At 37.9% G+C, this 27,300-nt stretch overlaps 1 protein-coding gene across 1 annotated transcript in view; it reads left to right on the forward strand.

Annotated features, from left to right (window-relative positions):
- Nucleotides 1–2,632: 2,632 nt before the first annotated feature.
- The window catches only part of LOC136989212 (tyrosine-protein kinase RYK-like), a 93,081-nt gene continuing 68,413 nt past the window's right edge, over nucleotides 2,633–27,300 (forward strand). Inside the window, exons 1-2 of the mRNA XM_067287305.1 lie at nucleotides 2,633–2,927; nucleotides 5,855–5,982. Coding sequence (XP_067143406.1) covers nucleotides 2,765–2,927; nucleotides 5,855–5,982 — 291 coding nt within the window. The 5' untranslated portion in view covers nucleotides 2,633–2,764. The remainder of the gene's footprint in view (nucleotides 2,928–5,854; nucleotides 5,983–27,300) is intronic.

Here is a 27,300-nt window from a genome sequence, read left to right on the forward strand (position 1 = left end):
CGGTTTTTAATTCCCGTCTCTTCCTCCCACCCTTTCGTCTGTAGGTAAACCTCCCCACTTTCGCAACCGTGGAGGTTTACGGGAATCGCCGGCCCGGTCCAAAATTCCGTTATCCCTCACGGTACGGAGGAGAATTTTAATAATTAAATACGTGGGGTAGGGAAATTAAATTCGAACCGACGGTTTCGTTCCGGTTCTGTCTCTTCTTATTTAAAAATAGAAACGATCCCGGCGGATAAATCGGACGGAGGAGCGACGTTTTACCGCTCGGACGGGGAAAAAAGTAAAATGCCGAGCGGAATGGCAGTTTTGGCCCACCCCCGGACTGGAAAGGAAGAAAGCCCACGGCACTTCCGCCGTCGCAAGCGTTTTAAAGGCCGAAGTGAGAAGGGGGAGAGCGCGCGCCGCGTTTAACACCCGATTACTTAAATTGGCCGAGACTTAACGGTCGATAAACGGCGGCCTTTCCGGGTCCATTTCCGGAAACCGCCTCCTTACTTACCGTGGTCCGGAACCCCGGCGTAAACCGCCTTCCGGATGGCTTCCACCGGAACTCGAAACGCATCTCCCCCCCTCCGACGGGACGGGCCAAGTCCTTCCAATCCGACCGAGAGATAGGCTCGGATCGGCGTTTATTCCGCGTGCGGAAGGAGTTTTTAGAGGATGGGAGCCGAGAGGCGGAGGAGGAATCGATGGAAAATACACGAAAATCTCATTTATTAATTAGCGCTAAGAGTTTTTAATTAGTCGGAGGCGACGATTAATAAGAAGTCGACCGGATATTACAATTAACCGTAAAACTCCTTTCTCGTTAATTACGTCTTTCCCCGGGACGGACCTCTCTCGTTCCCTCTCGAAGGCGGTCGGAAGCCACCCGTACCCTTTCGTCCGCGTTAGAGAAAAGTCGCGGGAGACGAATCCTCCAGTTAATTTCCCAAATCCTCCTCCGAAACCGACCACCGACACCTCCAAAACGGATGGGATTAGGCGTCCAGCCTTTAATTTCTCACCTTTGTTCTATTTCCGTTTCCGATTAAACTCCTCCGTTTAACGTTCGACGCGACGAAATCGAAAGAAGGTATCGATTCCCGGTCGATTGTCGCTTCCGCGCGCGGACGAACGACCAAATCGATTAGTAGGCGACGTTTCTGTGTCGGAGTTAAAACCCTTCGGTAAGGAAAGACCTCTCCCCCTTCGATAGGTGGCGGCGAGAGGAGTGGAGACGGGTGTCGGGCCGGCCTTTACTAAGGCTTGCGAGTGGAGTAGAGAGTCTTTAATAAGGAGAGAACACGTGGACGGACGATGAAAGGTAACAATAGACGACGATGTAAAAAATTAATTCCCTCGATTACTCTTTTAAATTGCTTCCGTACGTTATAAAGTACTGGAACCATTGGCATTTTGGCCTTTTTTTTTTTACCAAGCGGAAGAAGGGCCTTCCTTACGGACGAATTCCGACGGGGCCTTTCGATTTCACTCCCGTTGGAGAATTTACCTTTCTTGCAACCTTTTAGAAAGGGGAGGCCGAAGACCGAAACTTCGGATTTCCCGCGTGGAATAAAACCGTCGCCGGGTCGGCAGAAGGCGTTAGAAAGGAAGGTGGCCGTCTCCGACGGGAAGAATCTAGTCTTAAGAGACGGGGTGCGTCGGAGACCGGAAGTTGTCGTAGGCTTTCCGGCGGATTGGTTTATCCGTCTTCCCTTCGATGTTGAAATAATAATAATTAAACAATAGGGGAGGGGACAGAGCGGCCCCGAAAGGAAAACCGGCGGCGTAGATGGAAGTCCGTGGCGTTATTACGTAAAGCAGGCTAACGCGTTAATGGAAAACTACGGCGGGAAAAATGTGCGCCGCCGCCGCCGTCGATTATTTCGTTAAAGAATCGAAAGGGAAACTTTCGTACAGTTTTCGGTTAACCGCGATGGGAAAGGAGCGGCCCGTCGCTTCGTCCCGGGACCCCTAAAGCGATAATACGTGCCGGATCCCGACGGACCGACCGTTTTCCACCCCAGAATGCCGGCCGATATTTATTTCCAAGTAATTTGTCCGGAGACTGACAACCCCCCGTTCTTTCCAGTTTGGCGGTGGGTGGAAAGAAACGTCCGTCGAGGGCGATGTTTCCAGATATAATCGATTGTCGGACGTGGACTTCCCCCGAACCGCAGGCAGAGTCCTTTCGCCACGTTACTTATTCCCGTCGACGCTTTTATTGCCGAAATTTCGGGGCAGTTTGTCTCTTTCGTCCTCTCTACGTCTTTTTAATGCGCTTCGGAAAGGAAAAAGAGAAGAGGGACGTGGAAACTGCCGGCTTTTCTCCCACGTCTTTCCGCGGAAGAGGGGTAAACGCGTGACGCGTAGGTAAATAGGGGCGGAAGGCGATGGATTCCGTCGTTTCCGGCCGGGGGAGAGAGGTCGGTTTTTTCCCCCTTCCCTTATTTGTACGGCACGGCGGCACCCCGGACCTTTCGAACCGGTTGGGAGGGGGCGAAAGGGGAAGAGAAAGGCGCCGTCGGCCGTCTAGTCCGGGCGCGCGCGGTCCGGGGTGGGACCGGTCTTCCCGGCGCGACCAACGGCGAGCCTCGTTACGGCTCGTCCAATGGGAGGACGGGTAAGAAGCGGAACGGTCGGACGGCCTCTCCGACTCCTTCCGCCCGGGCAGACGGAAGAACGGCGTGGAAGGAGCGCGTGGCGTCGTTGGCGCGTGCTGGATCGGGCGGAACGGCGGCGCGCGACTAAAGGCGTTGCCGGCGGAGATACGAGGACGATGCCCGACGGGAACCGACGGTGGAACGGCACCCGGCCGGGACGACGGCCGACGCGGACGGCCGCGGCGCTGGGTTCGGCCGCCTTCGTCCTGGGACTGGCGCGTCTGACCGCCGCCACCTTCAATCTCTATCTTCGGCCCGACGAAGTCCGCAGACTCCTGGGTGAGTTCTCTCTTCTCCTCTCTCTCTCCGTCGGGCTCCAGCGCGCGCCGTCCGGGCAAGAAGAAAGGCCGGTGGCGGCCCCGGGGTCGACCGGATCCGGAAAGCACTTTACTTCCCGCGATGGAAGGAAGGAGAAAACCGGAAGGAACCGTCGAACGGCGCCGATAGCGCGTGACCGCTGCCCGGCGCCCTCCATGGATACCGCCGGGTGGAAGGGGTGGGCGGAGGAGGCCGGGCCCGAAATCCCTCTTTGCGCCGTGCAGAACCTCCGAAAATGGCGGAGGAGCCGGAGTGCCGGTGGGACGGGACCCCGGACGGTGGTCGGCGCCACCTTTCGACCTCTGTCGTCGGTGTGGACGACGCTTCCTTCCGGACGAGAGCCGAGTCGGCGGCCGCCGTTATCCGTGGACGCAGTTTTACCCGGACTGTTGGCGAAGAACGTGGGAAACGATGCGGTAGAAGAAAGAAGGGAAAGTTCCTTCCGTCTCGGATGGCGCTTTCCCCCTTCTACTCGGACGCCGTCTTAAGACTTTTAAATCCCCCGGCGCAAATTTCGACAGGGCAAAAGTGGCCGTGGTCCACCTTACCTTCCTCCGTAAGGGGACGACGGGATCCGGTTCCGGGTCGACCGTCGACCCGTCCCGGAGTCCGGCGCGGTCGTCGCTCTCTTCGTCCTTTTTCTCCCGCCGGGGCGATCTGTCCCGGGGTTAGGAGATCCTGGCTTCCCGCGGTTATCGTCCTTGAATTCGCCCGCTTCCCGTCCCTCTACTCTTTACGGGAATTGGGCGGCTTCCCGTCCCCTCCACCCGGGAGGCGAGCGGTCCGAAAAGGCCGGGATTTTTCCGAACGGAGAGCCGCGCCGCTAGAGGGCCGCGCGGCGGCGGACGGGGAGAGGACGAACGTCGTTTCTTAGAAAAACCCGGGAGAAGGTCGAATCCGACCCGTTTGTTATCTCTCGGTCTCCGGCTCTCCCAGTCTCGGCTTATCTCCGGACCCTCGCCCTTCCCCGCCGGTCGGACTTGCCGTAAATCGTTTCTTTCCTCCGCCCCCACCTTCCACCCCTTCGACTCCCACCGTCTGGAGGTGAGGCGGTCTACCACCCTCCGGCTTTCCCTACCCTTCTCTCGTCCGACCGGCGGGGATTAAATTAATGGCGGTCCGGGTTTCGTCTCCGACCGTCCGGCCCGACGGAGCCGAACCTCTCCGGTTACGAAGTGAGGAGGAACGTCTGGTGTTTCTGGCGGGTGCAATAACGAGAGAGTGTCTAGACTGGGGATTTACCGGCCGGTGTAGCCGGGGAAAGGAAGACCGGTGTGCCGTAACGCCGACCACTCTCCGGCACCGTTCTTATAAATCCCCGGCGCGTAGAGGCGGTTTCGGATACGGTGGACGGAAATTCCTTCTATCGATTCCATTCCGAATGCCGACGACGTTCTTAAAACGTCCACCTTCTTCTTCTTCCCGCTGCAAAGACTCTCACCCATTCAAATTTATGCGGAGACGACGTATCGGGCGGAAGGCCGTCTTCCCGTATTTTCCGGACGTCCAAAAAACTTCCTTCCCGTCCATGTTCCGAGACCGAAACCAAACGTCGCTTTTGCGGCTCCGGACGGTGGAAATAATTCCGGAAAACCTCCGATTCCGTAAGAACGGACCCTCCGTTTGGGGGATGGAAAAGTAACCCCCGCCTCTCCTCCCGGGATAAAACGCCGGTTATTTCCGACCGGAGTTACGTCTCCCGACTTAGCCGGGGACGTAACCGGTTACGCCGGTTTCTCGGCCTCCCCACCGTCCGAAATTGCCATCGGGTAGGCCCAACCTTTTTAAACCGACGAAAGGAGGGACCGTTTTTTCCTCCTATTTACGGGGAGAACCCCGACGGCGGCTGGCTTTCGGACCCCCACCCCTTTTTACTCCGTAACCTACGGAGGGCCGTCTCCCACCCTCCGTCCCCGGAAATAATCCCGGTGGGATGGATTCCGGACTCCGATCTTCCTCCTCTAGTTTGTTTTTCCTTTTCGTTAGATCTTCTCTTCCCTCCGTTAACCCGGGACGGTAAAAATGTGTTTCGTCGTTCCGCCGGAAGACGGCGGACGAAAGGCGAAGGTAAACGCGTGCCGTTTCCGCCATCGGTCGCTATGGTAACTCTTTCGGTCGATAATTAGAGAGGAATCGGTCCGAACCGAGGTGGCCGGAACGGCGGTAATTGGTTTAGTTACCGGGACGTCCGGAAATAACGGCGGCGAATTTTCTCGAAAATCCGTAACGGCCGACGGCATATCTTGTGGGAATTAATCGGGTGGAAGAAAGGTGCCGACCACCCGATTAACCGGCGAGTTGGTAAAGTCTTCTTTCGTCGTTTTTCGAATTTAAGAAATCGTCCCTTTACCGAATAATAACGAAATCGGCACCCAACTAATTCGGAAAGGCGGGCGGTCCGTCTGGTAAAAGAAATAAGTAAAAGCCCGCGGAAGATCGGGCCAATTTCCGGGAGCGTGGACGTAATACGGACACTCGCGGAATGCCAAAGCGTATTTCTCGGGAAAAATTCCTTCTTAACAGAATTTGCCATTTATTTATTTTCTTATCTAAACGCATTAAATTGATAAACGAAATTAGTAAAACGAAATTATTGGGTGTTACTCCGGACGCCGTTAATTCCGCTCGGAGGAAAAAGTCGAGTTTTCTGCCGTTTTTCTCTCCGTTAATTGTCGGATAACGGAGAAAAGATCCGGAATATCGCTTCTTTACCGGCGATTTAATTATATTTTCCCGCTTTACGTCGAAAGATATCAAATCTCTTCCCTCGGCTTTCCTTCCGCGATTTTCTTTACAAAGGAGCGACTACGACGGAACTTTTCGGCAGGACCGGGCTCGGCTTTTAAAACGTTTAATTTCTGTCGGAGTAATTTTGGTCATTTCCACAGGTCTGAGCGCCGAACTGTCTTACGTCAGGGAAGGAAAAGTCAACGATTACGCTTTAGGATTTATCGTTTTAGTACCGGCTCATATATCCGAACTGTACTTCACCTGGCAAAGCCTCCGGCCTCCTCCGGTAAGTACCGTTTCTCCGCTTTTAACCTTTCCTTTCTCTCTCCGCGCGCTTCCAATTTTTCCCGGCCCCCCATCTATTTGTTAAAACCTCTTAATTACCGGCCGGCGGCGTTTATTTTCCGGAAGGAAAAAGGACTGGCCCGTCGTCTCCGTCTTCGTCTTCCTCCCGGTCCTCGCTCTCCCTCGCGGCCCACCCTATCCGTAAAAGGAAGGGACTTTCGATTCCGGGAGGAAGCGACGGATTAAATTCGGTTATGCCCTTTGCAATTTCGGAAAATTACAAAGTAAAATTGGAGTCCGGAAAAGACTAATTTCGTTTCCTCCCTATGGAAGTCCATCCACTCTCGATTTTAAGATTCCGGCGGTTTCTCCCTCTCGGGCAGTTTTTATCCACCACCCTTCCTCTCGGAATCCCTCTCCCGCCAATTGTCGACATCTTCGTACCTCCGGGAGGGACCGTACTTCGGAATTAAACTCCTTTTTAAAATTTATTTCCGCAGTTTCCGGTGTCGATTTCGGAACGATTAAAAATCCGGATAGCGCGCGCGCTTTTACTTCATCCCGCCCGATTTTTTGCCTTCGTCGGCAGTGTGAAAGTAACGTCAAAGACGGAAACGCGTCATCGCGCCAGGTTCACTCGGTAGACGAAAGGAAGCGGGCTTAGCCCAACGCTTTATAAGTCCTTGGGTTGCCGGGGGTGGGAAGAGACCGAGTTCGTATTCCCGTAAGAATGCCTCCCGCTTAACATCACCTCTTGTAATTAGACGAAAGAAGCGGATAGAAAACTTTCTAAAGTGTTTTTATGGTATTATATATGTGTATATGTTATTTATTAATATTATATAAATATTATGTAAATACCGAAATTTCCCCACCGGCCTATAATGCTGTTAATGTTCCGATTTACGTACAGTATCGATTATAAATATCTTTTTTGCCCGAAGAAAGGAGAATGAGAATAAACATTTGAAAGGGTGGAATAATAACGTGACGTTGAAGCGCCGAAAGTTTCCTCTCGTGATTTCGGTGGGCATTGCTTGGTTTCTTCCGATTTGGCCGAATAAATCGCTTTAAGTATTTGGCACCCAAACCACGGCGTGCTTTTTCTTGCCAACGATTCGGAAGAGTTTTAGTTACGCCCTGGTCGGGTTTTTATGCTGCGGCCGTTTTGGCCGGGTTGTGCCCCTTTTCTTAGAAATATCTTACGACCAGAAGATATATGACGATAAGAATTTAATAAGTTTTTGTGTGTGGGGGAAATGTCGTCTTAGATGGGACCCTAAAGTATTTCGGCTTACACAAAAACTATCGCCAATGAAAAACGTAGCACACCGTTTTCCCTTTAGGGCGGGGTTGAACACCAGAAAATACTGTTGTTATGTCATAAAAAGATGAGGAAGGAAAAACATTTTTCTTGAAAATGCGTGAATACCACCCGTTTTGGACGACCGGTTGGGTAAAATGGGGTATCGGCAAGGAACGTGTAAATTCCAAAAATTGTTTATTTTTATCAGGAAACCTACAAAAAAGAATATAAGAGAGAGAAAGTAAGTTATGTTTGTCATTTTTGTTTTCAAAAGGTATTAGTATTGTATGAAGGGGAGAGGAGGTTGAGTACGCACTGTGTGTTTCTAAAATTTGGCAACATTGACCGAAGAGTTTCTGGGGCACACATTTTACTGTTGATGACAAAATGTGTCGGTGCCAACTTTTCTTTGTCTGTGAGTCGCCAGGGCGTTGATAGGTCAGTAAACATCTTTTTGTGTTTCTGGAAGTAACTTTGTAGACTGGGGCCAAAAGTTTTCTCAGTTTTGTTGCCTGGGTTGTGAAAGTAAAGGGTTTGAAGGGATCGAGGTTAAAATGTTACCTTAGCTGCCAAGATGGCGGCTTGTCTCTGATTCCAGCAAGGAAACAGTGGGACGTACTGTACGTTCTAACCTAACCTAACTTATTCTAATAATTTGGTTGCTAATAATTATGGTAATTTATTAGAATAGGTTAGGTTAGAACGTGCATTCCACTGTTTCCTTGCTGGAATCAGAGACGAGCCACCATCTTGGCACCTAGGGTAACATTAACCAGAGTAAAGATAGGGGTCAAAGCTAAAGCATGAAGTAACTTTCCAGTCCATGTCTGCGTGGAGTTACACTCTAGTGGCAAGTTTGTGGAATTTTGTTCCCGAGGTAAGAGTACTTACGGCGGTGCGGGACGGGATTACGCACTTACCCTTACCCTTGCAGTACTCTTATCCTCCGTGTAAACAATTACCTTTAACTTTCATTCTTACAGAAATCATGGGTAAATACAAAAGGAAAACTGATCAAAAACTGAACTTTACAAAAGAGAGTCTGGAAGAAACAAGAAAGAGAATTGCCGGTGGAAAAAGCAAATGTCCGGTGGCAAAGATGTTTGGTGTACCGGAATGTATCCCGAGGAAGTGTCCGAAAGCTATAAGCGGAGAGAATCGAAAGATTTGTAGGTCTCTCGACGTTTTGTTTTATGTAATTTGTTAAGATTTTCCGGCATTGTTTCGGGGAACTGTACCAATGTTCTTGAGATGGTTCAAAAGTGCTTTAGTGAAGAGTTGAACTAGCTAATCGATATCGTGACTTGGATAGAAAATACTACAGATTAATTACATATAAACTGATGGAAATTGCTTACCAATTTGTGGAAAGGAACAATTGTCACCATCGCTTTGTAGAAGCGAAGAAGAGGGCTGGTAAAGATTGGGCCCTGGAATTTTTCTAGATGACATAGCTTTAGTTTGCAAACAGCTGAAAACTGCAGCTTGGGCTGTGCAGTGGGTTCTAACCCGATGCAGGCACAGTGATTTTTTGACAATTTGAAGTGTGTTTATGAAGAGAGAGAGTTTCGACCACGTAAGATTTTCAACATGGACGAATCTGCAATAACAACCATTCCGAGCAAGTCACCTAAGGTGAACACTACAAAGGGCAAAACGACTGTCGTGAAAGTTGCATCGGGCAAACGTGGACGGTCGGTTTCGGTAGTTTGTTGTTTGAGCGCATCAGGAATTTATATACCTCCTGCTTTAGTCTTTTTTGGAAAGTAACTTACACCAGATAATTACCATGGTACTCACCTGGCACTCTGAAGCTGATAACCTACTTTGGTTATATGCAGACAAAGCTTTTCGTTCGGTGGCTGCATTATTTTGCCGAACATAGTCAATCGACAGCCGGAGACCCTATCTTACTAATAATGGACAACAATTCTTTGCATTGTTCACTTGAAGCTGTTTTTTTTACCAGAGCTAATTTCATCACTTTGTGAACACTGTCACCACATGCCATCCAAAAAATGTAGCCACTTGATAGAAATTTCTTCAGATCTTTAAAAGAAGCTTACTCCAAAAATGTGGAAAAATGGTTGATGGGATGCCATGGGAAACAAGTTGCTGGGCTTTTATTTGCAGCCTACACAAGAACTGAAATAATAGCAAGGTAGAAAATGGTTTTGCCAGCATAGGTATATATTCTTTAGATCCAGATGTCTTTTTTGAGGAAGATTATTTGCTGTCAGCAGTAAGCCTATGGCGGCAAATGATGTTCAAGAAAGGGAAGCTTCAAAATCCACAGATACTACAAATTCGGCAACTTCTAAAGGAGCTGCAAGTCAGACTTCAGTTTCAATTGCAGAGATAGATACACTTTCCAATGCAGAAAAGTTAGAAAGCAGAACTGAATGGAGAAACAGTCAGAGATTCTTTCAGTAAGATTGGTAAGATTCTTTCTTACCAATGAAAATTGCCTAAGAGCAGACAGAATAGGAGAAAGCCAAAACAGAAAAGAAAGGTAAAAATAAGGTGGGTACAAAAAGACTTGGATTTGTGAAAAAATGACTAGCAAGCTTCCATTTCAAGAAATGATAGGACTAATAATGAAAGTGTTTTCTATTTTGGCTGCAAAGAATCTTTTGATGATGCTGGGTGCAATGTGGGCAACGTGCACATTGGTGGCACAAGTGATGTTCAGATTATGAAGGCACAGGAGCTTTCATTTGTGATTACTGTTAGTATGTACTCTTAACCTCTAGTGTAGAGTGAGAATATGCATTAGAATCTTCTCTAGTTTTTAAATTTCTTGTCAAAACTATACTTGTTTTTTCTTTCTTACATAGCCAAATGGAAAGATGTTTAAGTGACATAAATTCACATCTGAGAAATGCAAAAAATAAGATAAGGTGTGTACTCTCCCTTTTCTCCCCTACAGTAAATTGAGTCACATATGATGGTGACTCAATTGTGACCCCTTCTTCAGCACTTGAACTTGCTTCTTGCACCTGTCCTTGACAAGCTCTTAGGGTTTGCAGATTTGTCAGCTCTCTTGAACAGCGCTCTTTTTTGTTTAATATTCTATTTTTTTGTTCTTTTCCCATTTGTCTGTTTCCAATTCAGCTTTGTAAGGCATCTTCATTGCCTTACCGAAACAGACAAATGGGAAAGGAACAAAATATGAGATAATTCTGAATTGTTTGAGTCTTGTTATGAGATAACTCTGAAAGTATTATAAGCTTTTTTTTTTTTTTATGAAATTGACACTGTTAATATTTGATTAAACAGAAGTTATAAATATTAGTAATTGTAAAAGATAGAATCTGTTGGTTTATATATATGACAAAGTTCCTTCGAATGTACTCTTAAATTATGAGCTGTTTGGGAGAGATGCTAAATATAGAAATGGTTGTGCAAAATTTTGCAAAAAATTCAAAAATGATTGGATGAGAAATGATTAAATCCTCCACTGCAAGTTTAACATGTTATCAAATGTTATCAATGACACTATATTTGAAAATCTGATGTGTATTGCATCCACATTGCAGAGACTCATAAACATATTTCTTTTTTGTTATGCATTAAAAAGAACAAGCATTAATGAAATATGGTTACAGAATTGTAGTCCTGAGTACTTGGCTGAATTCCTAATGTGTGGAATCTGTTTGCTAGTCTTTTAGAACTGGTCGAGTTCCCTTGCCAGAGGGATACTGATGTTACAACAGTGAATCTATTGTTATTGATAAATGATTAAAACTGTTGCGATTGTATGAAAAAAACAGATTCATAGTTATAAACATTACCAAGGATCTATATTCTATAACATCTACATGTGTAGTGCTATAGGTATGTATTGTTTATATTAAAACATGGTTTTATTATATATTGATTTTATGAGGTATATTATGTCTTACATAATTGAAATGACCTATTACCTTGAAAGAAATGAAACAGAGAAATATATCTTGTTTTTTGATTTTCTCTCTTCGTACTTCGTGAGATAAAAAAATACGTTTTTGAATACTTTGAATAAAATTCAATTTAAATAAATACGCTTAATAGTAACCTTTATTATATTTCAAATGTATGAATTATATTTAAAAATAATTTTACAAATGATACTTAAAGTAAAACAAGATTATTTTTTTGCATTAGTATTATATTATTTTATATAATAATACTTAATATAATATATATAAAAAAATATATATACTGTATATATATATATATATTTTTTTTTTTTCCATGTTTTATATAGACTTAGGATGAATGATTGATTAATTAGCAGAATTTTGGAATAAACCTTTATTTATAAATGGAAAAATTACTCCTAGATGTAATATTTGATATATAAATAACACGTGAAAAAATTTAACAGATTTACAGTGATTTTAAAAATTCTGTTTTCCAAAGTAGATAATTTTTGACAATTAACTAATTTTTCATAATTTCAAACATTTAGATTACATATTCATACAAATAAATGTACAAACTTCATTTCTAAGTTCCTAGATTCTTGAATGTGATTTATGTATATTTGTTTACTGGATTCACTATTTATTTGTTCACCAACTGTGTTAAAGTTAAAAGTCATAAATTGCATTATTATATTTACAAGTAGTAACAATGTAGATAAAAAGTTATTTAAATTTCTAAAATATGAGATTAAACTCTAGAAAAATGTATTTTATTTAGAGTGAAAAAAGTTTTTGTCTGAAATTAAAGTGTATGTTTCTTAGTTTGTTAATAGTCAGTCATTAAAATAGCAATTAACTCTTCAAGCTTTCCTTATAGTAAGGTGACCGGATGCTGTCCTGGATTTGGGTTGTTAGTTCCGCATTGAATGCCGTCCCGGAAAGTGTCCCACATTTGGTCGTGTAACATTTTCGACATGTTTGCAAGTTGTCGAGAGCACAAAGTTGTCGTTTTCTTTTACTACTAGGAGCCCGGGACGCCCCCTAGTGGGCGTTTTAGCAGCAATGGTGTCATTCAGTGGTATAAAAAATAAATTCATATTAGTAATTCAATAATAAATTCCTATTGCAATAACAATATACTGAATTTATTGTTAATTTAAATAATATCTAGGGGCTCCTGTAGTGGTCATTTTAGGCATACCGTGACAGATATAGAAACAGCGCCATAAATGGCTTATATACGAGGGCGAGTCAAAAATTATCCGCAATGTAGCTATAACTTTTATTGCAATACAAATAGGAAACTGAGCTTAACATCATTTTTCAATATAGTCCCCTTGCTTTTCAATGCACTTTGTCCGTCGTTGCACAAGCTCCCCGATGCCCTCGGAAAAGAAGGTTTTCGGCTAAGCGGTGAGTCACGCATGCACCGCGTTCTTCACTTCTTGGTCTGAAGTGAATGGACGGCCCCTTAATGTCTCTTTAAGTGGACCAAACAAGTGGTAGTCCAAAGGGCAAGATCGGGACTATACGCAGGATGAGCCATTACTTCAAACGCGAGTTTCCGGAGTGGGGGATGGCTATAAACTGTTCTCTGGAGGAGCAGATGAAAAAGGGAGGAATGGAGTAGGTATTACAGTTGATAAGGAGTTATAAAATGGTGTTTGTGAGGTATTAGAAGAAGTGACAGAATTATTATAAGCTAGAGATAGGAAATTTTGTCACAATAGTATGTGTATATGCTCCCCAAATAGGATGCAAGGAGAAGAAAAGGATAACTTTTGAGAGGTATTATATTAAATGATAATGGAAATACTAGAGAGTGAGAGGTTGATTATTGGTTGTGATTTAAATGGTTTGTGGGAAGATGTAAAGGAGAAGAAAGAAAAGTGTCCGGTGGATAGAGTGTAGACAACAGAAATAGACAGGGAGATGAATAGTGGAGTATGCAGTAATGTTTGGACCTGGACTGGAAAAAAAGGAGAATCAACTTACACAAGATTAGAGTTAGGATAAGACAGATTGACTACTTTATCACAGGAAACATCTTAAGGAAATGAGGAATTACAAATCGATTAATGGAGAAAGTGTAGCTGCACATCACAGATTGGCGCAGTAGTTGATTGGGTGATATTAGTTGACAAAAAGATCCAGAAACCCAGGAAAGAAAGAACAAAACTGGTGGAAATTGAAAGAGGGGGATCTGAATAGAGAGTAAGGAAAAAGTATTTGAAACAATAAAGTTACTGGAAAATGTTCAGGAATGGTGGGAGTTTAATAGTTGTGTTTATTATAAGGAAAGTTGGAGAGGAGGTATTGGGAAATCATCAGGAAAAGAGGCCATACAGGATTGTGTAGAAGTATACTTCTGTACATTTCCTGTGTAATTTAAGTTTTGGAATTGAAATGCCAAAAATCTTAAAAACAGAATTTTTGAAAATTTGGAGTTAATGCCTTCTGCCTTTTTACAGCAGAGGTACAAGTTGCAATAAAAGAAAAGATGAGAAATTCAGGTAGCAGGGAAGATAAAGAAACATATAAGATGGCAAGCAAAAAAATCAAAGAGAAAAGACAAAGATGGTGGATAAGGCCTACAAGAAGCTGGAAAGAAAAGATGTGGATAGGCAGCTGATAAGAATTGCAAAAGTGAGGAACAAGATATCAAAGAAGTTCACATCAATAAAACTGATAAAAGATGAGAATTGCAAAGTGTTTCAAGACCAAGAGAAGATAAAGGAAGGATGGAAAAATTATTTTGGTAAGTTACTGAATGAGGAAAAGTCAAGAATACTATATCAGGATGAGGAAGCAAAGGAAGGATTTTCTTCTTGCTTTTATCTACTGTCACAGTAGATATAAGCAAGAAAGAGATAGAAAGAAAAATGAAGAGTGGAAAAACAATAGGAGCTGATTAGATCCTAGCTGAGGTATGGAGATGTTTGAGTGAAGAGAGTGTTGATCTTATGAAAAAGCTATGGACAGTAAGAGAGGATATGAGATGAGTGGAGGAAAAATATTTTGGTGCCAATTTATAAAGGAAAAGGAGATGTGCAGGAATGTTGGAATTACAGAGGAATTAAATTGATGTCACACTCAATGAAGATCTGAGAGAGAACTGTGGAAGGTTAAGGCAAGAGACAGCTATAGATGAAAAACAGTTTGGTTTCATACTGGGAAGAACAACAACAGATGCAATCTTTGCTTTAAAGCAGCTGATGGAAAGGTACAGAGAGATGCAAACAGAATTGCACATGGTATTCATAGACCTGGAGAAAGTGTACAACAAGGTGCCTAGACAGGAGATATGGAGATGTATGAGGGTAAAGGGAATACCAGAAAAGTTTGTAAGACTTGTAAAGGAAATGTATAATGAAACAATGACTCAAGTAAAGAGCAGTGTAGGTACGACAGAGTGATTAACTATTAGTGTTGTACTGCACCAGGTTCAGCTTTGTTTTTGTTTAATTTGGTGATGGATTTATTGGTGGAAGATGTATATATAGAGCAAGGCACCATGGAGAATGCTGTTTGCAGACAACATTGTGCTGTGCAAAACATCTCAAGATAAGATAGAAAAGAGGCTGGAGAAATGGAGAAAATTACTGGAAGAGAGGCATAAAGATCAGCAGAGCAAAGGCAGTGTATTTGACATCTGGCAGAGGGGAGTTATATACAACTCTAGGTTGAAAAGTTAATACTATCTTCCAAATTTAAGTATCTTGGATCATATGTAGCAAGTGATGGAGGAATGAGTTCAGAAATCCAGCATAGAGTTTAGAGTGAATAGCTGAACTGAAAAAAGATGAGGGGGTGCTATGTGATAAGAAAATAAGCTGCAAAATGAAAGGAAGATTATACAAAATGATAGTAAGACCTGTGATGATGTACAGTGTTGAGATGTGGGCAATTACAAGAGTCCAGGAAAAGAAGATAGAGACAGCAGAGATGAGAATATGATGAGTTGGATTTGTGGTGTGACAAAAAAGGACAGAATTAGGAATGATTACATAAGAGAAACAGTCAAGGTGGATCCTGTAGGTAAGAAGATACAGGAAAGTGGGTTAAGATAGTTTGGACATGTGAAGAGAAGAAGTGAGGACTATGTTGGAAAGAGGATTGGAAAGTTGGAAGTAATAAAGAGGAGGAAGTGGGAAAGACCAAATCTGAGAGAAAGACAAGTTGCAGAAGATTTGGTAGAGAGGGGATGGAGGGGAGAGGATGCCCTGGATAGAGAGAAATGGAGCAGACAGATTAAAGATGGGAATGCTTGACCCCCACATAAACATGGGAGAAAGCTGACAAAGAAGATAGTAATTATTTACATATAGAAAAAATGTATTTTACTTAAAATAAAATTTCCCTTTTATTCCACTTTTTTAAACCCAATTTTGCTTGTTTGAAAAGAGATGTCTTTTACAATCAGATTGATGATGCCGAACATTTATAATCTGAAACAATCATAAGCCATCACAAGTGAACCATGTGATATGTTATGCATGAATTATAGATATTTTTAGTTGCTCAATTCTCACATTAGCCTAATGAGCTTTGCTGGTAACAAGCATTTAATGTAAAGGTTCTTTTTACATTTAATGAAGATGTCTTTGAGATTACATTGTGACACTACTAAAATGAATAATTATTGTATATGCAGACAAGCATAGAAGTAGAGCTGTTACATGTTTCAAGGCACTTTGTTTGTATTGCTTTTCTAACTTGTTATTAACAAGACTTAAAGTAATTGTTTAAAAATTTTACCATAAAAAAAATAAAGTTTAAAATTTCTTTTCAATTCTCAACTAAAAGATGAAGTACTGTGCTCTAATCACTTTTCTATTTAAATATAAAATTTCACTTAATTTGAAATAATATAAAAATTTTAGTTAATATAATTATACAAACTCACAAAGCTGGAACAATATCTACCAACTCTAAGTTGGTAGTTGTACAAGTACAGTTGTTCCTATAGGAATAATAAGCTGGAACTACAGTCAATAGCTCACACAAACCTCAGTATTTACTTCAATACTCAATTTCTAATCATACAAATGTTTTCAGCCCCATTAAGGGGCTTTTATTGAGTATAGCCATTCCATTAGACTTAACATATACAGAATAAATTAAAAATAAGTGTTCTATGGAAACATTCTATTAGTATAATGATGTAAATTTAAAAAGAACATGTGGCACACATGTGGCAATGTTTTCAAAAATGCAGGGTTGCTTTCACATTTTTGAAAATGTTCAAGTGATCACTCTGCCAATAGAATGTTTTCACAGAACATTTTTTACTTTTAATTTATTTTGTATATATTGGGTCCAATGGAATGTCTGAACTACCTGACAAAGACCCTTAAATAGGATCAAAGATATTTGTGTGATAAATAAATTAAGTGCTGGAGTAGATACTGAGGTTTTAATTTTAGTTATTAATATAATATTAATTATGATACACAAAATTATGATAGATATAATTGGACCTACTTACAATTGGATATATAAACTTTGGTTAATGTAACCCTTGGTACCAAGATGGCGGCTCGTCTCTGATTCCAGCAAGGAAACAGTGGGATACATGTTCTAACCTAACCTAACCTAACCTAACCTAACCTATTCTAACAAACTACCATAATTATTAGCAACCAAATTATTAGAATAGGTTAGGTTAGGTTAGAACGTGCATCCCACTGTTTCCTTGCTGGAATCAGAGATGAGCCGCCATCTTGGCACCAAGGGTTACATTAACCGAAACGTTGAATATTCAATTATAAATAAATCTTACAATTCATTCAAACTTCCATTTAATGACACCATTTGTTCACTTCTGAAAATAGCAGTAAATAGAATGTGGTGCAAATAATTCAGGTATATTAAGCAATAAGAATTATATATAGTAATGAAGTATAAATGCAAATTTGAATTCGAAAGTCACACATGATTTGGTGATAGCAATGTTGTTTGCAATACAAAATCATACATTTAATAATTTACAGATACTGAAAGGTTCTCTATGTAATATTTATAGGGAAGATGCATTCAATTTGTTGGCACTTTAAAAGAGTGGCATTATTTAACTGGGCTTATATTAAGGTTTGACTGTAATTTTCTTAAAGTTGAGATGCTTTAAAAGTATTTTGTCCAAATAAATCATATGACTTATGTATTTTTAGTTATTTTTTAATGTGAAATTGGATTTAGTTCTAATTTTATATAAATAATTCTTCATTTTAAAATTGAATCTTTTAAATTTGAGTTTAAAAGTTTTTATGTATTATATTGTGATTAAGGCTTTAAATAATTCTAGTAAAAATAAATGAACATCTAGGCCTACTTACTGTATTTTTAATTATAGCCAAATAATCTACTGGATTATCAGGTTATTTTAAGGCAAATTTTACTAATTAAACAGCAATTTAACTAGTGGTAGGCAATTAAGCTGCTGTCTCCTAGATAAATTTAATAATTAATTTTTAATTTTAATTTGGAAAATTCTGAAAAAAGGATTGGCCCAGAGCAGGACTCAAACCCACAACTCCTGCATGCATTGCCAGTTATGCTACCTGGACCTCTGTCCAATGTTCACTTCCGGAACTATTAATAATTTATCTATAACCATATTAGTCACTCATGGCATTAACTGGGGATGACTTTAGCAACTATGTATTTGTAGTGGATGTTTATACATGCATACACACAAAGTTAAACATATACCATGCCAGTGTGAAGCAATGATTGGCTGAGAGCCATGGAGGGCTGTGGACTAAAGTTGTCCCCAGTAGGCCCAGTGAGTGACCAGTGTAGTTATATTTAAATTATTATTAGTTCTGAAGAGTCTGAGTAGTGTAACTGGCAATGCATCTGTATAATATGCAGGAATTGCAAGTTCAAGATCCTCTCTGGATCAATTCTTCTCTTTCTCTAAATTAAAATTAAAAATTAATTAATTTATTATTATTAAATTTATCAAGAGATAGTGGCCTAACTGCCTGTCTCTAGTCAAATTACTGTTTGTTTAATTATTAAAATTAAACAAATAGTATAGCTTGATAATTCAGTAGATCATTTGGCTTTATTCTAGTAAAAATGAGAGTATAAAATGCGATTAATTTTATTGTCTGTAAAAAAATTTAAACTGACGGGAGTTTATAACATCTTTAACAAACTATCCTATATTTCATGTTTTAAGTTTTAATTTGAAAATATTAGCACATTACCATAATTCGTTGGATTCACAATATTTCATTTATTTCAGATCATATGATTTAAATTTTATCTATTGAATTTTTACTTTCATTGAAAGTGAAAGTGGAGATTTAATAGTGTAAATAAATTGCAATAGTGTAGATAAATTTTTTCAAGTGTGAAAGTGATAATAGTGAAATGTGAAAGTGAAACAGAAAGTGAAAGTGAATTTCTTCACTTTCATTTTGATTGAACATAAATTTTTGGTGCTTGATTTTAAAATTTAAATGAGAACAAATTATTAGTTAATTTAAAATGCTGAAGTCTTACTAAATAAGTAATTAGGCCTTATATAATTAATGATTTCATTACAGAAGTAATTTATATTAAATTATTAAAATGTTAATTATGCCACTGATTTATACTGCTTTATACTAATGTATCAATATAAATTTGCATGCAAAAAATAATGTAACATGTTAAAAAAAAATGTAAAAAATTCAATTATTGGTATGTGCATAAATTAACATTGAGTGACTAAATTAAACAAACAATAATATCAAAAAAAATTACTGTTATAATAGCAGTAATTTTGCTGTATCCTTCAGCATACAGAATGAGTAATACTTAGAAATCAATGTTTTTTTAAAAATCTAATTTCAATCTAAATGAATTTTTTTTAAATACCTAATACAGTAGTTCTTCATACTTTCAATGTATTAATTCATTCTAGGAGACTATTTGAACTCTGAATCATTCAAAGTCTGAATCAGTTTTTCCCATTAGAAATACAGGTAATGGAAAGTGAATTAATCTATTCAAGACTCTAAACCAGCGATTCTCAACCTTCTTAGCTCCGTAAATAGTAAATATAACCCCCAAATAGTAAATATAAATAAAATTAATATTTTGCGACTCCCCCACCCAAAGGAATAATAACAGTAAGCCTTACTATTACTAATTGAATTTTGACTGTAATTATAAATGTAAATTTTTTAAAATATTATATACCGTATTTTACGGACTATAAGACGCACCTTAATTTTTAAGCAATTTTAAAAAAAAAAATACCTATAAGACGCTACGGACTATAAGACGCACCTGAATTTTGGAAGCAATTTTTCGAAGAAAAAAGTGCGTCTTATAGTCCGTAAAATACGGTAATCATATTGCATTAATTTTATACATTAAGAAAATAGACAGTATAAAAAATGTAATACAACTATTCCTATTATTCTATGTCACTGTGTTTATAGCGATGGGTATGAACATGCATGTATGACATGTATGTACACGAGCAATTTACGAGTTCCAACTTGATGTGTATGTGTTTTTTGTAATTTGATCTTCTTCTATAATACTCACTGTGAGAGCATGTTTGAACATACATATGGATGCATTTGAACAAGTCGTGCTGTCACTAGTATAAAAGAGGTGCTGGCGATTGCACTGCTTCGGTTAAGTTTCGAATGCAAAGCGTGTGTCTGGTGCTTTTATTTTAGTGCACGGTCAACTGTGAAACTGAATTGTTTTTTTAAAATTTCTAATGCGAAATGGATAAATTTGTTAAAAAACGAAGTGAGCCATCTACATCCAGTGAATCAGTGCATTGTTTGCTCTCAAGTTCTCCGATGAAAGCACAAAGCCATCAAAATTAGTTAGACACTTGGAAACTAAACATTCGGCTCGTAAAAACAAACCCTTGGAACTTTTTGAAAGAAAATTACATACCTTGAGAAATCAACAAATTTCTATTTGTAAGTTAAGACATACTGATAAAAGTGTACTTGAAGCATCTTATCTTTTAGCATTAAGAGTAGCTAAGATGTCCAAACCCCATACAATTGCCAAAAACCCCATATTGCCTGCTGCAATTGATATGGTCAGTGTTTTAATAGGTGTGGAAGAAGCAAAAAAATTGAAAAACATTCCGCTTTCTAACGACACAATATCGGGGCGAATCGATGATGTGGCTGCCGATGTTTGCGATCAGATAATTTGTCAAGTGAGTTCGAATGAATTTTTTAGTATTCCATTTGATGAATCAACAGATATAGCAAACATGTTTCAGTTCTTATGTTTTGTGAGATATGAATGGGATAGGGACACATCAATCAAAGAAAATATGTTGTTTTGCAAAACAGTACCAGGTCATGCAACAGGACAATATCTTTTTGATGTTTTTTATGAAGCTACGAGAAACTATACTAACATAGATTGGACAAAATGTATTGCAGTATGTAGTGATGATGCAAAGGCAATAACAGGAAAGACCAGTGGATTAATGAAAATATTAAGAGATCATCTTATACCAAGGGTGAAATGGATGCGCTGCTTCCTTCACAGACACGCTTGTCACAAAAAATATGCCGGAAAATCTCAATCAGATTCTTTGCAAAGCTGTAAAGTTGGTTAATTTTATTAAAACCTGACTGTTTCAGAACAAGCTGTTTGCTAAACTATGCGACAAAGTGGGCAAAAATAAAAAATTGCTTCTTTTCCATCCAGAAGTTAGATGGTTATCACGAGGGAAAGTGTTGACCCGGGTATTGGAATTGCAAGATGAATTAATAATATTTTTCCAGGATAAACAAACGCCATTCTCTTTGTTTTTACAGAATAATGAGTGTATGTTGTTGTTGGCTTACTTAGCTGATGTATTTTCGCATTTAAACGACTCAAATGTGACTTTACAAGGACTTGATAAAAACATTTCATTAATGACAGACAAAGTTTGTGCATTCATTAAGAAGCTTGTTATCTGGATTATTCGCCTTCAAAGCAAAAATTTGGATATGTTCCCACTCACTTTGGATTATATTGAGAAAAATTTGAATGAACAAGACACTATTATTCACTGCAGTTTGGATTGCATGAAGATGCATTTGCATGAGCTAAAAACTCAGTTGACGGAGTATTTCCCAGAAGATAAAAATGATTTCTCGAAGAGATGGGTACTGAATCCATTTAGTGAAAATGTTGTTGCCGCTGCTAAGTTACCAGTTGAGATTTACGACCGGCTTGTCGAAATGTCTGCGGACAAAACTACAACTGCAATTTACATCTGAAGATTTTAAATATGTTTTGGCTCGTTCGTCGACACGAATATGGAAATTTAGTCACAGAAGCATTGAAAATATTAATCCCTTTCACCATGTTTTATCTCTGTGAAGAGGGTTTTTCGTCTATGGTTGCACTAAAAACTAAATATGAGAATCGACTTTTATCACTCGAAAACAATTTGCTTTTGTGTGTTTCTAACGTAGATCCACGTACGGAGAAAATTTTAAATGAAAAACAAATGCAACCATCACATTAACTTTTTTTCTTTACATGTGTACTTATTGTAAGTAAAATGTTTATAAGTTTATAATAAATGGTTTTTTTCTCATAAAATGATTTCATTATTGTTTTGCGACCCTCAGATTGAGAAATGCTGCAATATATAATATAAATATAGAAATTTGAAAACAAACATCAGTAATGGTTACATGTAATAATAAACTATATGAAAATAATTGAGAAAAATTACATAAAAATAAATGAAAACGTAACTTCTGAAAACATTTGGAAGTTATGTTTTCAATTACTGGTTAAAAAAAGTTTTGTTTGTGATTGTTTATTTACTCACTCCAGTATTTTTGAGAAGAAGACAGTTATAATAAAATAAATATTACATTATTTTTTATTTACTGCCTTAAAAATGTATTTTTGGTTGCTCCTAGCTGCTTCTAAAAGTTTTTCATGTATTATTATTTCTTCATAAACATTTTTACATTTAATTTTTATGTTAATGCAAATTAGTAGTTTAGCTTTAACATTTTCTGGTGTTAATCTGTTTCTTTTATCCCACCATAAGTTATTCATTGAAGAGAAACATCTTTCAACATACACATTAGACGTTGGAATGTTAAGTATAAATTCAATTATCCTCTGAACGTTGGAAAATTTCTTTTTTATATATAAATGCTGATAACTGTGAATTATTTTTTCCTGCTTTTAACTTGTCCTCCAAATTTCCTACTCTTTCCTTTATTGTGCAAAGTTCATTAAAAACATCCGAAAACCGGACAAATTAATAATTAATCCAGACCATGAATTTAAAAACCGGCTTGTCCGGGTGAAAACTGACCTGGTGGCAACACTACCTTATGACATTCTTCAGAGGACTGAAGCTTACAGAATGTTGTGCTCAAGAATGCCACTTTTTTCTTGGTCATCTCTTGGCCCTGAATGCTGTGTCAGTATAGAGAGATATTATGACCCCACTTAGGATATGACCTCCTACACCCTCTATCTCTACCTTGAATTATAATCTCTAAAGTGTAGTAGCATTAGTGTCCTGTGGTATAGAAGTATTCTTGCCAAATTTCAAAATTTTTGGTACAGTTGTTTAGACCAACATACAGACCAATACATGCATTCAGAATTTTGTTCTTGTTTATTTTTGTTTTTTGAGTTAGACCTTAAAATGTTGAAAAATGTAAAAAACAGCAGTTACAGCTAGTACATTTGTACATACTCTATAAATCATATAGATTAATATGTAGTCATGATGTTTTGTTTCATGTATGATTCAAGAAAGTCACTGAATTAATCAATGCACTTTTAATATTAGGTGAAATTAAAGAAACGCTATTGTTTTTGACCCAGTTAATAGACCATCTTCAGGTATGGACAGATGAAAGTGGAATACCAGAGTGATTAGGAAGGAAGATGGAATAGAGTAAACTGAGTGTTTACTAACTTACAGTAATAGAATGTTTACTCTGTTTCATCTTCTTTCCTGTCACTGGAATTCCACTTTTATCTGTTTGTGTCCTGAAGATTACCTGCCAACTGCATCAAAAATGTTATTGTTTTTCAACTTTATTCACTGTTGCGTGTCAGTTGCCCACCATGTGTTTCTAGATAAATAGACTGTATTTTATAGTTATTATTTTTAGATCTTCTGGAATGTTCTCTGACCTGATTTTTCTTATGTCTTTCTATCTATCTTTTGTCTTGATAATTTATTGTCTAAGAGGCAATAAACTCAATGGAAGTGGACGATGTTGTATATAGTAAGTGGACAGGGGTCATTTTTTTTCTCTTGGAGGTGCATGTATGTACAGCAGAAAGGTTTGAGAAGAAGGTCACCAGGTTGTAGTGTAAGTAGTTTAGACTAGGAGATTGGAACCATGAAATAACTAACAGAAAGAAAGTTCAATGATGTGAAGGATTGCCTGACACCAAACTGTCTTTAAAGTTAAAAACAATCCCTGTGTTTTGTTTACAGAGAAAACGTTATTGCCTTCATTCACCATTTAGGGCTTAAAGATACCACTTCCACTTTGATCCTTATAATTTCTTCTCCTTCTCCCATATTTCCGGCTTCTCTAGCTTTAAGATAGTTTTTAAGATCATGAGAGTATGCATTAAATGTTTTTTGCAATTACTGAAATTGCATAATAGGAATTATGAAATAAATATGATCTTTTGTTTTTTTTTATTCTTTTATTCTGGTTTATAAAGGAACATTCTCACAGTTAAAAGTACGTTGACTAATTCAGCAAATTAACAACAGTTGCTAGTTTATCCTTGTTCAGAAGAGTCATTATTATTATTAAGATATTTATAGAATTTTAAAATGTGAATTTAATCATAAATTCATCATACACTGTCAAATGCCTTTTTTGTAATGAATATTTGCAATATATTATTTTTCATATTTATTGTAAAATGAAATTGCTGGTGTTGATAAAGTTCTTTTAATTCATGTATCACTAGGTTGCATGGGCAGTCCTAGGCATGTGTGCCAAATGTAGCTTGCCAACAATATTTTGCCCTAGGTTGCATGTTGGAAATCTAGGGGAGTCTTAAAAAACAAATAACCAACATTTTTGCTCAGTTGTATATTTTAATTCAATAGAATACAATTTTATGAGTAGAGTAACACTAAATAAAAATGCAATAAAGAAACAAACACTATCAACTGCTTTAGTGTTAATAATAATAAGTAATAAGAAAATGAAACAAATCTTATTCCCAAGATATCTCTGCAATATACTGACTTGAAAGTTTTATCCCATTTAGTTGTTGCATCATTTGTCAGGCATCCAGATGTAGTGATTTCTTTGCTGTCATTTTATATATCTTTTCATGTTTCTTAAGAATTTATTGAGTTTCTAAAGTGTGTATATGTGAATTTTTGATTATTCAAAAAGGTTCTCTCAATACTGAAGACATCAAATAATATGCTTCCAAAAATTTCAGTTGGCATGTGAGAAAATTTTGCTTCATAGATTTGGCAAATTTGGCATGTAGATTTAAAAAGGTTGCCCACCCCTGCACTCAGAAAATGATGAAATGATATTTTTACTAAGGATCATAATAAATCTTTTTATGAGAATAATTAAATTTTATTAGTTCTGTGCACAATAAGAATGTCAATGTGAAGGAACAACTCGGTTTTCAAATTATGAAACAGGTGTTTAAAATAAGGTTCTACTATAAATTTCAATAAGTATATAAGTTTTATTTGGATTTGACATTGGTGCATGAAAGGAATTATTTTTTGAAGATAAAAATAATTTCATTTATTGCTTGTCTTCTTAAAGCTCTTCATCTTTAATTGAGAAGGAATTTTAGTATCTATATTATTAGAATTGAAATATATTATAAGACATAGTATAAGTATCTTAGAAAATTTTTAAAGTGTATAAAAACAAATATTGATGAAATAGATCAATGTTTAAAAAAAAAACAAAAATAGGAAATAATAAAAACCAATAGGAAGCATTCTTTAATGGTATAATGGCTCTATTGGTTCCTGCTGGGATGAGAAAACTAATAGAAACCAATAATGATTTCTGTTGGTATTCTGTTGGTTTTTATTGGAATAATCAAACCATTAGACACCATAAAAATTCCTACTGATATAAATGCTAAAATTAGTTATGAAAGCCAATCGAGACTACTGTATTTACTCGCATATAAGATGAGGTTTTTATCCATTTTTCACTGCTTCAAAACCTAGGTCGTCTTATATGCGCAAGCAAAGGATTCTTTTCGTTTTTGTATAATTTTTGTAAACTGTGTATTTGCATTTTTTACCAGATTCTCACCTTCTGGTGTTTAAAAACAAAAGTATTTTATCTGGGTCCTTTGAATTGTTCTTGTGTATTGTCAGGACTAAAGATGAATAGCAGTAGGAAAAGCAAAGCTTTCGAATTGAATTCTAAAATTACACGAGAGCCCGATGTAAGTTTTAATTCATTCCTGTGTGAAAACAGATGATTATTTAGAAATCAGAATTCGAAGAAACTCATAAGTGTAATCGACAAAGAGTGAATTCAACAGTTAAGAATTGGCAAAAAAGGTTCCCGATCATCCAGCTTTACGTGAACAAATTATGTTGTCGATTTTACAGATTTTTGCAGGACAATGTATGCATTTATGTGCATTTGATATTTTACTTGTGATTAAACGAAATAAAATTAGAATTATATTAATAAATCTAATTTTCTTTATTTTGATCTTTAAAGTTACACCTCGTCTTATATGCGAGATGTCTTATATTTGAGTAAATACAGTAATTTTTATCGAAATGACTATAACAATTAAATTATATTTTATTTGCAAATTTGCAAATTAAGAATTCTAGTTTATACATGTGACATCTTGTTTGTATTAAGAGATATTCTGCACCTCTAGCTACTACAAGTTCAGATCTATTAATTGACTTGAATGACCTATTTCTAGCATGGGGCATTAATAAACAGACTTTTTGACACAAACTCTTAGACACCTTTTTACTCACAGCCGTTTTTTGATATAATTCAAACGTTTTTGGTCATTTTTAATAACCTTTTTTCAAGAACTGTTACAGTCGGTTACAGTCAAAAGGTTATTAAAAATAACCGAAAAGGTTTGAATTATATCAAAAAACGGCTGTGAGTAAAAGGTATCTAAGAGTTTGTGTTGTAAATAACACAGTCATAGAAGAATTTAAAGACTTTTTGACATCCAAAAATGCAAAATTTCTTTATGACAATGACAGCATATAATTTTTTTCTGAAAAATTATTTAAGAAATGCACCAACTTTTTGAAAAAAGATAAACGTTTTAGAGTTTTTGACTGACAATTTAATTAATATTATTATTTTGTTTTTGTTTAAAAAATGCAACCATATTTTTATGGGATTTTAAAAATATATCTCGGTGTTAATATTTTTTATTTTATAATAAATCTTTTAAAAAATATGAAATAAATAGAATAATGTTTATAAAATGATGGAAAAACTTCTATTTAGCTGTTTAATCCAGACAATTCAGAAAAAAATTTTTAAACACAGTTTATTAGTTACCACATAGATTACATATATCATATAAAATATTATAACTTAATCTTGTACTGAATTCATCTAATAAAATTTTTTAAAGTCATATATTACATAATGACATGCAGAAACTAACGTAAGGACTCATTTCAGGTCAAAACAAGTATGTTTCTAGTACTGAGATGATAATAGCACCGAAAAATAACTCATCCCCTGATAGAAGATTACAAAAAGTCTTTTGTCTTCTCACACAAATGCAAATTAAAAATTTTTTAATTTGGAAATTGCCTGGGTCATATTGACCCAATGCGAGTCCGTAAGGGGTGCATGTGGGGGCACGATTTTGTTCACCCTGTTTATAGCTTAATAACTCTTGTGCTTTTTGTTGAAAATTTCTGAAATTTTGCAGGGAGGTTTTGTTGTGAAGAGGGGGATTGATGCTATTAAATTTTGGTGATTAAAGTTCGAGGGGTGGGAAGATAAAGAGGGTTGTATGTATCTCTAGTAAGGTTGGACTTAAGGATGATTTTACTGGTTATTAGCATTTACAATTTTTTATGAAACTCATCCTTACTCTCAAAATTAAGCTCTGCCATTTTATA

The sequence above is a fragment of the Centruroides vittatus genome, unplaced genomic scaffold (assembly GCF_030686945.1).
Source record: "Centruroides vittatus isolate TY-2023 unplaced genomic scaffold, ASM3068694v2 scaffold_450, whole genome shotgun sequence".
Lineage (NCBI taxonomy): Eukaryota > Metazoa > Arthropoda > Arachnida > Scorpiones > Buthidae > Centruroides > Centruroides vittatus.